Raw genomic sequence first — 15000 nt, 5'->3', positions numbered from 1 at the left:
CCGACCTCTAGGGTGAAGAACCGGATGCCTCTTCGACCTGTCTGGTCTTGGGTCACAAAGGGAAGGGGATACACCTTCTGCTCCTCTCGGTCTAACGAGACTAAAGGATTTAGGCGGTACGTTGACCCTAATCTGTAAGGTAAAGAGAAACAAGAGCATTGTTGATTCCGTCTCTCTGATAAAAATCATCGCTTTTTAAATTACTGCCAAACAAATAATCATTTTACTTCATGAATCTATAACTTTACATTCAAAATGATTCTGTTTTTAAATAGGAAGAGAATGTGTAATGAAAAGCTTTTTGGTTTTAATTTATGATTAAATGTATTACAAACTAAAACTGGGTTCTTGTTACCACGCCCTACTTACTCATGTGAGCTTTTAGTTAGTTTGAGGTATCGAAAACCATACACATTGTAGTGACAACATCCTAGTAACATTAAAACCATGAAAATTTTAAATAATAAATAAATATGGTGCATGTTTTCATACATCACAAACGTTTTTCATAGATTTTGAATATAAAACGTAGTGAAAAGAGGTAACGTAACAGTTTTGACACCAAGAACTTGTTTACTCTGTAAACTTATCTAACACGCTCAGTGGAATGAAAAAAATTCTTTTCCTCATTAGCAATATGTTATCCCAATAATAATGGCGTCTTACCCGTCAACAGGAAGAAGACTAAATTTTTCCAGCCTAGAAACGGGAGTTTCCGGATCAAACACCATGGTGCACGGACAGCCATTGTCACTTCCATCAACATCGCTGAGCTTTATAGTTATCGATTTCACATCCTCAGGATCCATGTTCTCCATCACTTTGGTGTAACTGTTTTCCTAGAAAAATAAAGTATGCTAAATCATTCCTCTTCCGATTACATTTAGTTCAAACTTCTCTATTTGCAATACCTTATTTTAGATTTAATCGGATCTTGGAAGCACTGTATATTCACCATTCACCTCTCATAAGGTGTTTTTATCTTGTCACATTAGTCTATACATTTAATTCTATGTGCAATAAAAATTATGTGTGCTAAATCAGAACAATTATCTATTAATATATTGTTGCATACACACACTTACACACACACACACACACACACACATATATATATATATATATATATATATATATAAATATTCATATACAGTATATATATATATATATATATATATATATATATATATATATATATATATATATATATATATATATATATATATATATGTATATATATATATATATATATATATATATATATATCATTTATATATATACATATATATAATTATTTAAAACAAGCCATATATTTTAATACATTAAAGTCTGTATTCTCTTAACGACCTCGGCGTAATCACTCAAAGACTATAATATCTGACTGGCTGGGTCTCGAACCCTGGTCCAGGATACTTGTATGACAGTGACCTTGCCACTTACCTCACTGTCATGTAAGTATGCTGGACCAGGGCTCGAAACCCGGCCGGTCAGATACTATAGTCTTTTATTTCGCCTGGGGCTCTGATCCTGAGGTCGTTAAGAGAAACCAGACTTTAATGTATTAAAATATATGGCTTATTTGAAACATGAAAAACACGTTTAAATGTGCAAAATTTATCATATATATATATATATATATATATATATATATATATATATATATATATTTATATATATATACATATATATATATATATAGTCTTACTTATAACTGTAATGGAACAGTTTAACATGTTTTTTCAAAAAGGCCCATAAAAGAAACACAAGAAATATAAATAAATCACACTATACTTCGGTCAATAAACATCGACCCTCTTCAGGATGTAAAGTAAAAATGAGGAATACAGTGGAGAGTGACGGTTTATATATGAAAGCAAAAGGGTGTGTTCAATTGTTCTATAGTTGTTATAATTGCTGGAAGGATTAGCCAAATTTAAGGGCACTAGATTGACTGGAGTGAGTCGTCTTTGCTTTTTAAGAGTACCTGTCCGTACTGAAGGAAAATCCTGGAATCAGCCATCATAAATCAATCAAACACAATGAACCTATCTGGGGGCCAATGGAAAGCTGACACAGTGGACAATACTCTTCTCAACCCTATAATTAAGAAGATAATCCACGGAGACCGACCACCAAATATGCATCTGAGGTCAAGACTTCCTCAGAGCGGCTCAACAATTAGAAGACGCACCTGGATGTAATTAAATTTGGCTAATCCTTCCAGCAATTATAACAACTATAGAACAATTGAACACACCCTTTTGCTTTCATATATAAACCATTACTCTCCACTGTATTCCTCATTTTTACTTTACATCCTGAAGAGGGTCGATGTTTATTGACCGAAATATAGTGTGATTTATTTATATTTCCTGTGTTTCTTTTATGGGCCTTTTTGAAAAACATATATATATATATATATATATATATATATATATATATATATATATATATATATATATAAATATATATATATATATATATATATATATATAATACATATATGTATATATAAATATATATATATACATAAATATTCATACATTTATATATATATATATATATATATATATATATATATATATATATATATGTATATATATATATATATATATATATATTTATTTATTTATTTATAATTCATATATACAAATATATACATATAAGCCATAATATCTCTTAATATCCAATATATATATATATATATATATATATATATATATATATATATATATATATATACATATATATATATATAGAGAGAGAGAGAGAGAGAGAGAGAGAGAGAGAGAGAGAGAGAGAGAGAGAGAGAGAGAGAGAGAGAGAGAGAGAGAGAATATGTTACCCATTTTATAAGTGAATGATAAGAAAATGTACGTTTGTTACGACAGAATACACAGCTAGAGATATACTGCATATTGGTGAAGGTTTTTAGCAACGAACTGGACAAAGATGTAATTGGTACGGATTGAAAATACGTCTGAGGCAAAATCTCGCTAAGAATTCCCATTTGTGTCTCGTGTTCAAGAGGACACTGCAGTTACAGAAAATTTATGATGAGTATACTACTTTTTTCAGCTGAAGATTGCCCTTACACAGAATATGGTGGATGATCTGATCAGGTGTTGCTAAAAAAAATATTTAGTGAATAGAGTACACCATAAATTATAGAGACTCTCAAAGGTTGGGCTTCAAGGAGTTGGAAAATAGTCAAAATATCCCAAAGAATGAGATGGTTCAGGCAGGTGATGAGAACTGACCCAAGTAGTATAAACCAGTATCTATGGGAACATCATTAAGAAGAGTTATATGAAAGCTCGAAAAATGACACTGAAAGGATAAGGAAAGAAAGCAACCAATGTGGAAATTCTTGCGTATAGTGTTCAGGGTAGAAGGATATTGAGAGTCAGTTCCCCAAAATAAAAAAATCTGATGTAAGGATATTAATGCCGATGATTATTTTGGTGGATTTAGGAAAAGAGATTCAAATAAAATTGGAAGGTACAATGGATTAAATGCGAGCATCCAGTTTCAGAAAAAAAGGGCATTACATACCATGGTGTGAGGATTGGCATTTAAAGGAGGAGGGAGAGCTGCATCTCCATGGGTGCAATAGGAAAAGAAAATATAAGGCTCGCCAGGTAAAGATATGAAACAGCGTACTTACAGGAGAATGTATATGTGGGTGATTATCGTTGAGATCTCTGATGATCAGATGAACGGTGGCAGGATCAGCATCGTGACCTCTTCCCCCTTCATCGTTAGCTCTCGGATACAAGGTCATTATGCCTTTCTTAGCAGCCTCGCGATCTAAACACTGGGTACATGAAAAGGCAAGGTGTTCAATGATTTACAGAAGAAAGCCTTTTTATTTACTTTTATTCCTATAAGAAGATTCAAGATAAAAATATGAGAAACCAACTTCTAATCTCACTTAAATCAATAAAATTGCACTAATAGATATACCCACAAGACTCACAGGGGCCACTGGTAATACTGAAATAAGAAGCTATTACTTACTCCTTTCAATGATAGGTCCCCATTCTTGCTGTCTATGGTAAAGTTGAGTTGTTCGACAGGAGACAGATAATACAGTATGTTTTGGTTGACTGTGCGTGGTAAGTCTGGATCAACAGCTGATACCTGGTGTGAAAAAATCATTTGGGTCATGTCATTAGATACAGAAAATACAATTACATGTCACTCATTTGAACTTGCTCAAAACTGAAACCCAATTATCAATCATTTTCAATTCTAAGAAAATGGGAAAATCATTGGTAAATTGTGCCCAAATCCTTTAAAACAAAAGATACATTGTCTGTTATCATTATAAGACAATTATAAATCAGTCAAACACTTTGTGGGCTATAGTTTGTACACGCACCCAATAAATAACCATCTAATATGGCATAAAATTTAATCTCTGGAGTAACGAAATATCAGTACAGACCAAAGAACTGTTGCAAGGTTTATAAAATTACATTCATTCTCTCTTATTTCTAAATAATCCACGGAAATATACTACCCCCTCGAAATATCGAAAACTGGAAACAAATCCCCAGCTTCCTTTGGGAAAACACCAGAACCTAGAGCACGCCCCATGGTAGCCATGACTGAACAGGAAATCTTAAGTAGTTAGTATCAAAACCTAAATCTTTAATCTAGTACACAGATTTGGATAGAAAAGATTAATTTGATTTTAAAACGCGTGACTATTTAAAATAAAACCTTAATTTACTGCATGTCAACGCTTTGTTCTTTCCACTTTGATATACAAACTAACTTTTTCAACATTTTTACACCTAAAATTTATAGACAAAAGAACAGGATGCCCAATTATCCAGAGGCCTCTCTTGGAAACAGATGTTCTTATTCCACTTATTTATAATGCTTTTCTGGTGTTAATTATGTACCTTGGCTCATATTCAACCAGAATCTAATAGCATTATCTACTACAGTATTAAATCGTAATATAATCGTTCGATTCTCCACTCTCCTTCATTTAGTTTCTTATTCAACTGATAAATTTTGATTTATTGTAAATACGCCTTTCATTAGAACTCGGAAAACTAAATGAGAGTAGCGTAAGTCACAAAACACATCTATGAAATTCATTAAAAATTCAAAACCTTAGTATACATCACAAACGTTTGAAGACTATTTTTATATAACATTTCTTTATTAACCTTTGCATCAAAGTGTTCTATATTTATTAAGATTTTCTTACTTTTTGAATAACCAAAATTTGTAAAGCGACACATTCGAAATTCTTAATTTTCAACTTGAATAAATAATCGTTTCAATTTTATTCGTTAGTAATGGCCTCTTCTTTGATGTCTGGTTCAATTATAATTGCCTTAATTCTTTTTGCTAGGGTATTCCATAGTTCTAAATTTTCCTCCACTTAAAAAGATTAATTACCATATGCTCTTACAATCACAATCCTTAACCTAGTGAGTGAAGTTTATGCATTATTCATAGCCACCTTGTTTGACAACTAGAAATGTGACTTTATACCTAAGAAACTCAACAAAGCATTAATTAATCAAACTATGCATGATGGTATAAAAAAAAAATATCCAAAATAACACTTGTATAGATTTCTAAGATATGGAATTGGAATATATATGATCCAAACAAAATGTATTCACCATATTGATGTGACCCGGCCTCATCTCTCCCTAGCCAGAATTAACATTCCTGGTTACCGTTACCGATCCTATAATCCACCAGGATCGTAGGGGCGCTGCATGGTGGAACACAGTAATAGGAGCCTCCACTTGTCATGGTTGTGTGCGAGTGCCTGGGGCTGGGCGAAGGTTTTTCTATCCATTCAGCAATGTTGTCGGTCCACCTCTTCTCCTCTTCCCCTGAACTGTTCCCTGGAGAATTGTCTTGGACAGGCTGCTTGATCTTGTTGTGTGGCCATACCATTTCAGTTTCCTCCTCTTCACTGTGGACAGCAGATCTTCATAGCGTCCTAAGTGTTGTCTCACTCTTCTGTTGACTTCTTCATTTGTGACATGCTCAATGTACGAGATGCCAAGCACTCGTCTGAAGCATCTCATTTCTGCAGCTTGGATCTTTCTCTGTAGCTCTGCCGTCAGTGTCCAGGATTCACAAGCATACAGGAGGATGGAAATGACTAGGGCATGCAATAGACTCAATTTGGATTTGACAGCGATGTTTTTGTCTTTCCAGATTGGATTCAGTTTTGTTAGCGCCGCTATTGTTTGCGCGATTCTTGCATGGACTTCTGGTTTGGATCCTTCTTGGCTGATGATTGCACCAAGGTTCTTGAATTGTTGGACTGTTTCAAGTTGTTGACCACCGACCACGATTTTTGCTTTGATTGGCTCGTCGCTGTTTCTCATTAGCTTTGTTTTTTCAGCACTGATTTCCATTCCGTATCTGGTTGATGTTTCATCCAGACGTTTCACGAGGTTGACCAGCTCATCTTCGTTCCCTGCCAGGCCGTCAATATCATCAGCAAACCGAAGGTTGCTGATTGTTCGTCCTCTGATGCTAACTGTGCTCACATGATCTTCAAGTGCATCTATCATAATTTGTTCAAGGAAGATGTTGAACAGGGTTGGTGACCGAAGGCAGCCTTGGCTGACACTTACTGAAGTGTGGAACCATTCACCTATTTTGCCTTGGGCAAGGACCGCGCTGGTTGCTTTATTGTACAGCTGTTGGATCGTCTGTATCAGTTTTTATCCCATGTTGTACCTGTTCATTGTGGCCCAGAGGGCATTATGCCATACGCAGTCAAATGCCTTTTTGTAGTCAATGAACACGTGGAAGATGTCTTGCTGGTGTTGGCTGTACTTCTCACACAGAACTCAAAGATTGAAAATCTGTTCCGTTGTGCTCCTTCCTCTTCTAAACCCAGCTTGTTCTTCGGCAATGATATCTTCTGCCTGGGGTCTCAGTCGGTTCAGAATGACTCTCAACATCACTTTGCTTGCGTGGCTGATAAGGCTAATCGTTCTATAGTTTTGGCATTGCTGTAAGTTGCCTTTTTTGGGAAGCGTGATGATGAGGGACTGTGTCCAGGGTATGGGCTATTCACCTGTCTGCCAGATGTTGCAGATGCTGGTACATATTGAAATTCCTAGACCAGTTCAAAACCCCAAAAAAAACGATTCTTCATCAGTCTCGCACAATGTTGAAGTGGGCTTGTGGGGGATGGCTGGACGAAGAATGTAACTTGAATGTGAAAAATCTCTCCACATGGATAGGAGGGAGTACTTTCTAGTGGATAGCAGCTAACAGGTACGGACTACCTTCATTCCAATTCGATTATTGTTTCCCAACTCGGCATATTTAATCAGTCTATGAGGTACATCCCGCAAATACATAAAATCTAAACTCTCTACAACCCATCCCATAAATCTCTCTCTCTCTCTCTCTCTCTCTCTCTCTCTCTCTCTCTCTCTCTCTCTCTCTCTCTCTCTCTCTCTCTCTCTCTCTTTCTTCTATCCTGTTTTATAGTATATTTTTTCTAGATTGACAGCGCGCCATGTCAAGCAATACGGATGCCAAATTTTCACATATTTACTTTATCGTTATAATATTAGACTAAAGATTACCTTGGCCATCTTTATTATTCAGTTGAAATGTCTACCTCACCTTAGAACATTTGCATTTGTTTCATACCATTCTCATGTTCAACATAACTCATATTATTACTCAACTCATCCGATGTACGCTTTATATTCAACACATCAGCGCTCTTTTTTTATTTCCTGTCTTGCCGAGATAAATTCTTATAACAAACTGTCCTCTCTTATTTTCCATTAAGGTTACATTATCTTCTCATTATCTGGCTGCAACCTTATCTTCTTTTCATTCAAAATGTTAGATCTACATTACAAGATACACAATGGCTCTTTTTTTACCTTAATGGGAAAGGTGTGTTCATAGTGTTTAAAGGTTTTATATGTAACATTATTGCCCTTTTTTTGTCTTCTAAGTTTTCCAAGACTGGAAACATTTACAAAATGCTCACTTTACCTCGACTTGTATCCTTTAGTGAAAATCTCTCTCTCTCTCTCTCTCTCTCTCTCTCTCTCTCTCTCTCTCTCTCTCTCTCTCTCTCTCTCTCTCTCTCTCTTTCTCGGTGGATATATATATATAAATATATATATATATATGAATATTCATTACCATCAGACAACACAAACGGTTGTGTTTACTTTCTCTCTCTCTCTCTCTCTCTCTCTTTCTCTCTCTCTCTCTCTCTCTCTCTCTCTCTCTCTCTCTCTCTCTCTCAGTAGATATATATATATATATATATATATATATATATATATATATATATATATATATATATATATATATATATATATATATATTGGATCCTTTCAAAAGAGTGATATAATTAAAGTGACAATAATAGTCATTAAAGGAGTTACATATCAGAGGAGAGATGTGGGATAATATGATTTTGCTCTTAACAATGATTGCTTACCATATGTCTGATAAGGAGTCTTACATATATAAATATAAACATGGAATCGAAATATAGTCAAAAGATATACAAACGTTTATTTTTTAAATGTAAAAGTAGGTAAAAATTAACGCTTAATAACTTCATTATCATTAAATACGCAAAAATACTTAATTATTATTATTATTATTATTATTATTATTATTAATTATTGATTAATAATTATTGAGGATTATTGATAATTAATAATAGTAATAATAATAATAATAATAATTATTATTATTATTATTATTATTATTATTAGCTAAGCTTGAAGCCTTGCTGGATAAGCACGATGCTAAAAACCAATGGCTCCAACAAGGACTAACAGCCAAGTGAGGAAAGGAAATAGATAAACTACAAAACAAGTAATGGACAATTAAAAATAAAATATTTTTCATGGCAGTATCAACATTGAAATAAATCTAACATTTATAAACTATAGAATAGTGTGCACGAATGTACCCTCAAGCAAGAGAATTCTACCCCAAGAGAGTCGAAGACCATGTTACAGAGGTTATGGCACTAACCCATGACTAGGAAACAATGCTTTGATTTTGGAGCGTCCTTCTCCTAGAAGAGTTGCTGGCAATAGCTGAAGTGTCTCTTCTACCCTTACAAAGAGGAAAGTAGCCACTAAACAATTACAGTGCAGTAGTTAAACACTTGAACGAAGAATAATTGTTTGGTAATCTCAGTGTTGAAAGGTTTATAAGGACAGATGAGAATGTGGGAAGAATACACCAGACTATTCGTTGAATGTGTAAGCAAAGGAAAAAATTAGCCGTAACTAGATATAGGGATCCAATGTATTACTGTCTAGCCAGTCAAAGGACCCAATAACTGTAGCGGTAGAGTAAGAAATCAACACGTAAAATTGGCAGACTTTTAAAACCCTTATTCTTCAACATGCTTAAACAGGTGCAACAATGAAGGAATAGATATAAAAGTAATGATGGTGATTTGTTGTGGAAAGGATCTAGGCTACTTGCACGAATCGAACTATGAAACTGTTAAGAACATTGTTGTTAACACAAGGAAAGTTTTGAAAATTAAGCTATTTCAGTAATATTCAGTTTCCATATGCAAATCATGATATATACAGTATATATATATATATATATATATATATATATATATATATATATATATATATATATATATATATATATATATATATATATATTATTATTATTATTATTATTATTATTATTATTATTATTATTATTATGCTGTCTATAAACATTTCCGTTCTTTCTGAATGCAGTTACTGATCATAACTTTAATGAGGTAGTTACCCTCAAATCTTAACACAACCATAATGAAAGAGTTACCCTTTAAATCTGTCTTCTGCTCAGGAAGCCCCGCCCTAATCTGCACTCCAGTTTGGGAAAAAAAAAATTTTGCTCCCCGGTGACCATGTATCTATAGACTAATACATATATATATATATATATATATATATATATATATATATATATATATATATATATATATATATATATATATATACATATATATATATATATATATATATATATATATATATATATATATATGTATATATATATATACACGTGTGTGTGTGTGTGTCAGTGTAATGTATATGCCCATGATCAACTTAAATGGGTATAAATTCACGAATTGTTAATTTTCATCATTAACGAAGCTATACAACTGCATTTTATTCACGGTTAGACGTGAAATTAGTTATGCTTTGCTCCAAGGTTTAGGCCTTTATCTTTACATTTTCAATAATTCCTACTACTTTCATGGATGCTAATTTTTTATTCGCTCTTATCATTCTTCCCATGTTCAAACCATCACATTATTTGATATCTCTGTTAACCAGAAACTGGACATCAGATACTTTACTCTGGTCATAAATCCTGCCATTCTATGGTCTGGCCTTTGTAAAATATTCTCCATTTCCTTTGTTAGCGGCCATTAGTTTGCCCAATCAAATAGATCAGACCATAAACAGACATCAGATTTCGATGTACACTGTCAAGTTATTTTTATGAATCAGAGGTTAAGCAATCCACTTTTTTTTTATCCAGTATGCTACTATTCCGCTTTAGCCTCTCCATACAATAACTGCTTCGCAGTCGACTGTTTCCCAATATATATATATATATATATATATATATATATATATATATATATATATATATATATATATATATATATATATATATATATATTCCGAGATATGCCCTTTGAAGATAGATGCTATCACATCTATAGACCTTGGATGATATGACACCTTTATATTCCGAGATATGCCCTTAAAAAATATATCCTGTGACATATTTATATTCCGACATATACCCTTGAAAGATATATACTATGACACCTTTATATTTCGAGTTATGCCTTGGAAAGATATATGCTATGACACCTTTATATTCCGAGATATGCCCTTAAAAGATATATCCTGTGACACCTTTATATTTCAAGATATACCCTTGAAAGATATATGCTATGACACCTTATATTCCGAGATATGCCCTTAAAAGATATATTCTATGACACCTTTATATTTCGAGATATGCCCTTGAAAGATATATGCTATGACACCTTTATATTTCGAGATATGCCCTTGAAAGATATATGCTATGACACCTTTATGTTTCGAGATATGCCCTTGAAAGATATATACTATGACACCTTTATATTCCGAGATATGCTCTTGAAAGATACATCTTATGACACCTTTTACACACGGCACCATGGTTACCCTCATACCATTCCCACAATATCCTTGTGGCCACTCTCCTGGCTAAAATTTCCTTTTTCTCTCTTTCCAGTCGCCCTAACCTAAGATGTAGTTTGTCTACGTTGAGGTTTTAATCCTTTCCATTCTACTATTTAATCTTTCAAAAAAAATTATATTCCTGACTTTGCTTCTATTACTAGATAATATGCAAATTACATCATGTCATTGTATACTCTTATCCTTCCATCTGTCTTGCTTTCTTTAAAGTAAAAAGCTCAGGACTAATTTTTGATAAGCAGCAACGTTTAATCTAAATTCTTCAACACCGCTCTCCTAAAGTGCATTGCGCTTTTCTGGTAGTTTGTCCTGCAACACTATCAAACGACTACCTAAGACCCTCATATGTCTAGTATAATTTTTCCTCTGCATCGTTTTTCAAATATAGTTGTCCTGGCATGAAAAGGAACTCAAAATTTTCTATCTTATAAATTTTCTTGACTTTTCCATACTTTCTACACATATATTATAAATATCTCTGGCCCACAAATTACTAGTTTATTTTCAAATTGTAGTGCATTCCTATTTCCTTTGTAAATAATCATGGCTGTTCTTTTCTCACTCCTCCGCCCTGTCTTCCTTTGCATTACTTGCATACTAGTATTCTAGTAGCTAGCTGACGACCAAGTTCTACAGTTGTTCTTAAATATATATGCAATACCTTTCATATATAAACCAAATTGTATATGCATGTCTCTAGATAAAAAATGACCAGGTGAGTCGTTTTCTATTGTTTCAATTAATTTTTATGGGGAAAATGTTATACCTTTCGGTATTAAAAAAAAAAAAAAAAAAAAAAAAAAAAGATAAGTTCTTGAACAATATAGTGTGCTAAGATAAAGGTTAGCGAATAAGCAAATGTACTCGATAATGACTTCATAGATTTTCAACCTTTGCTAAAGGGAATGGTATATGGGGTTATTGGCGTCTTTTCACATTGTGCGAATTAGTTGTATAATATGGAATATCATATGGACTAAAAAGATTAATTTATATTACTTTAACGACAATTATAGATAAAAATAAAATAGCCTTTTACAGCGTTATGTAAAATCAAATTATTCTAATATTGGTTCCAATAATAGCTAACCCCATGTAATTCAGCTATTTTGTGATGAATGTATAAGATGAACGTCTTTTGTATCTAAAGTCAATTCCTTAATTAAAGGTTCACTGAATTTTCCGTACTGTCTCTCAGTGAAAATGGTGTAGAATTAGTTTCGTCATAACACTAAAACACAGTCCTGTTCCACATCTTTTATTCGCCCTGTTTCATTCCTTATTGAATTAGCCCTTAGCAAATTCTTCATCATTCTGCTCCAAGCACAGTTGTCTTGCATATTCCTCGAGGGCTTCTGGTTTCATAGGGTATATGAGAATAATAAGACACTTCCCCATATCAGGAACACATAACAGTCGTCGTATTTAAGCAATGGAACTTGTTGAACCATGGCTCCTGCGCGCAGCCTATAAGTTATGTATATACATATATCCATACATACATACTTACATACAATAGTATATAGATTTATGCATACATATAGGCATAATATAAACATGTGTATGTATATTCATCTTTTCATCAATATATATAAATATATACACATACACAAACACAAACGAACGCACGCACGTACACACACACTTATATATATATATATATATATATATATATATATATATATATATATACATATAAATACGATATACACACACATATATATATATATATATATATATATATATATATATATATATATATATATATATATATATACATATAAATACGATATACATATATATATATATATATATATATATATATATGTATATATATATATATATACATATAAATACGATATATATATATATATATATATATATATATATATATATACATATAAATACGATATATATATATATATATATATATATATATACATATAAATACGATATATATATATATATATATATATATATATATATATATATATATATATATATATATATATATATATGGGTGTGTACTCTACATATATATCATGAGCCGTTACTAATCCAATTCAGAACAAAGGCCTCAGACATGCCCTTTCACTTGTGTCTGTTTATGCTCTTGCTAAGTCCACACCCACAAACATTCTTAGTTTGGCAATCTATCGCCTTCTCTTCCATCCCCGGCTTCTTTTGCAATCTCTAGCGACCCATTCTGTTATTCTTAATGACCATCTATTATCTGTCATTCTCACTGTATGTCCTACCCATGTCCATTTCTTTTTCTAACATGTTGTTAGAATATTCTGTGTGTGTGTCAATTCCATCATAACTTCAAATAAGCCACAAATATCTATTAATATTGATTTCGTTCTGCCTCGTGATCCCAGACCAAATGGAAAATTGCCGTAATATCCTGGTGAAAATTTATGGCAAGGGAAGGATTCGAACCCCTGCCGAGTCGAAATCGGAACGACAATCGAGTACCACCGATTTGGTTTTGAGGAGAAATATGAGTCTGAATCAACTCCTATCGCTGTTTATAATCGAATTCATCATCATCATAATCACCTCCTCCTTGGCTTATTGACGCAAAGTCATCGGTTAGATTTAGCCAGTCGCCTCTTTCTTGAACTTTTAAATCAATACCTCTCCATTCATCATCTACTTTATTCTTCATATTCCTCACCCATATAGATCTGGGTTCTTCCAGACCTAGACATAATTATTAGTTCTGCGAATTTGGCACCATAAAACTTATCTAAATACCAAGTTGATATCTTCAATCTTTTGGTATGCACCATCTCAGGGTCGAATGTAAAAAGAAAAAAAAATATATAGATTTCAATAGCAAATTGAATAAGTCTTCTTCTATTAACGTGCTTTTTCCAGTTTGTATGGCGTAAGCACAGTTGCTTTCTATTTGAATGACTTTGCTCTGGCTTTCGGGTAGACCATAGTCCCGATCGGCTGCCCTTCCTGACATCGCTTAGACCCCGTTAGCATATACCCATGTGCTATACCAGACACCAGCGTCCTTCCTCCCAGCAGCAAGGAGTCCTGGCGCGGTTAGGTCGACAGTTTGAGACGTGTGAGGCGTCTGTTATATTTTCAGAGGGTGTTGGCGTGGCTTTGTTTGTGTTTGCATTAGTCAATAACACCAATCTGTTTTAAGCAAACCTATCCGTCTATTAAATACATTTTAGGTAGCCTTGTCAGTTATGACGTTTTATCATTATTTACTAAGTTACCATTGATGGTGCGTCAGAATTTCTATATGATACCTTGCAGAATCAATAATTGATTTTACCATTTTGTAATAATACGCAAATAGAATTAATGAAACTCTGCAAAATGATTGCAAATTTTAAATTAATGGGAAATTATATACACAAACGTTTTGTATGTTCATGCGAAACCCCTTAGCTCCAGTACTGAACAACACCCATAGATGAATTATTTTAAGTAGAATCTTAAGCAGCATTTTACCTGATAATGAAAAATGGTTTCGCTATATTGATGACATAATAAAATATGTGAGAGTAAATAATGAAAATTTAGATATCTTTTTTGGGCAGATCGAATGGCTTGGTACCATCAATGGATTGAACTGTAGAGTTAGGTAATAGTTGTAGTTTATTGTCCTTTACCTCTTTTCGATTGCCGTATGAACATGATAGATTCAAGTTTAATGTTTACAGAAAACTAACCAACATCTATGCGTATTTGCATTACTACT

At 33.0% G+C, this 15000-nt stretch overlaps 1 protein-coding gene across 1 annotated transcript in view; it reads right to left on the bottom strand.

The window, feature by feature from the left end:
* LOC137643216 (DE-cadherin-like) overlaps window positions 1-15000 on the bottom strand; it is a 184242-nt gene that overhangs the window by 67069 nt on the left and 102173 nt on the right. Inside the window, exons 20-23 of the mRNA XM_068376064.1 lie at window positions 4021-4143; window positions 3668-3817; window positions 667-839; window positions 1-132 (exon numbers count right to left, since the gene is read on the bottom strand). The exon at window positions 1-132 is cut by the window's left edge and continues 61 nt beyond it. Of these exons, the coding sequence (XP_068232165.1) occupies window positions 1-132; window positions 667-839; window positions 3668-3817; window positions 4021-4143 (578 nt within the window). The remainder of the gene's footprint in view (window positions 133-666; window positions 840-3667; window positions 3818-4020; window positions 4144-15000) is intronic.

The sequence above is a fragment of the Palaemon carinicauda genome, chromosome 6 (genome assembly GCF_036898095.1).
Source record: "Palaemon carinicauda isolate YSFRI2023 chromosome 6, ASM3689809v2, whole genome shotgun sequence".
In the NCBI taxonomy this organism is placed as follows: Eukaryota; Metazoa; Arthropoda; class Malacostraca; order Decapoda; family Palaemonidae; genus Palaemon; species Palaemon carinicauda.
Note: the sequence above shows the minus strand (reverse complement) of the source record. Positions and strands in the feature narration are given on the sequence as shown.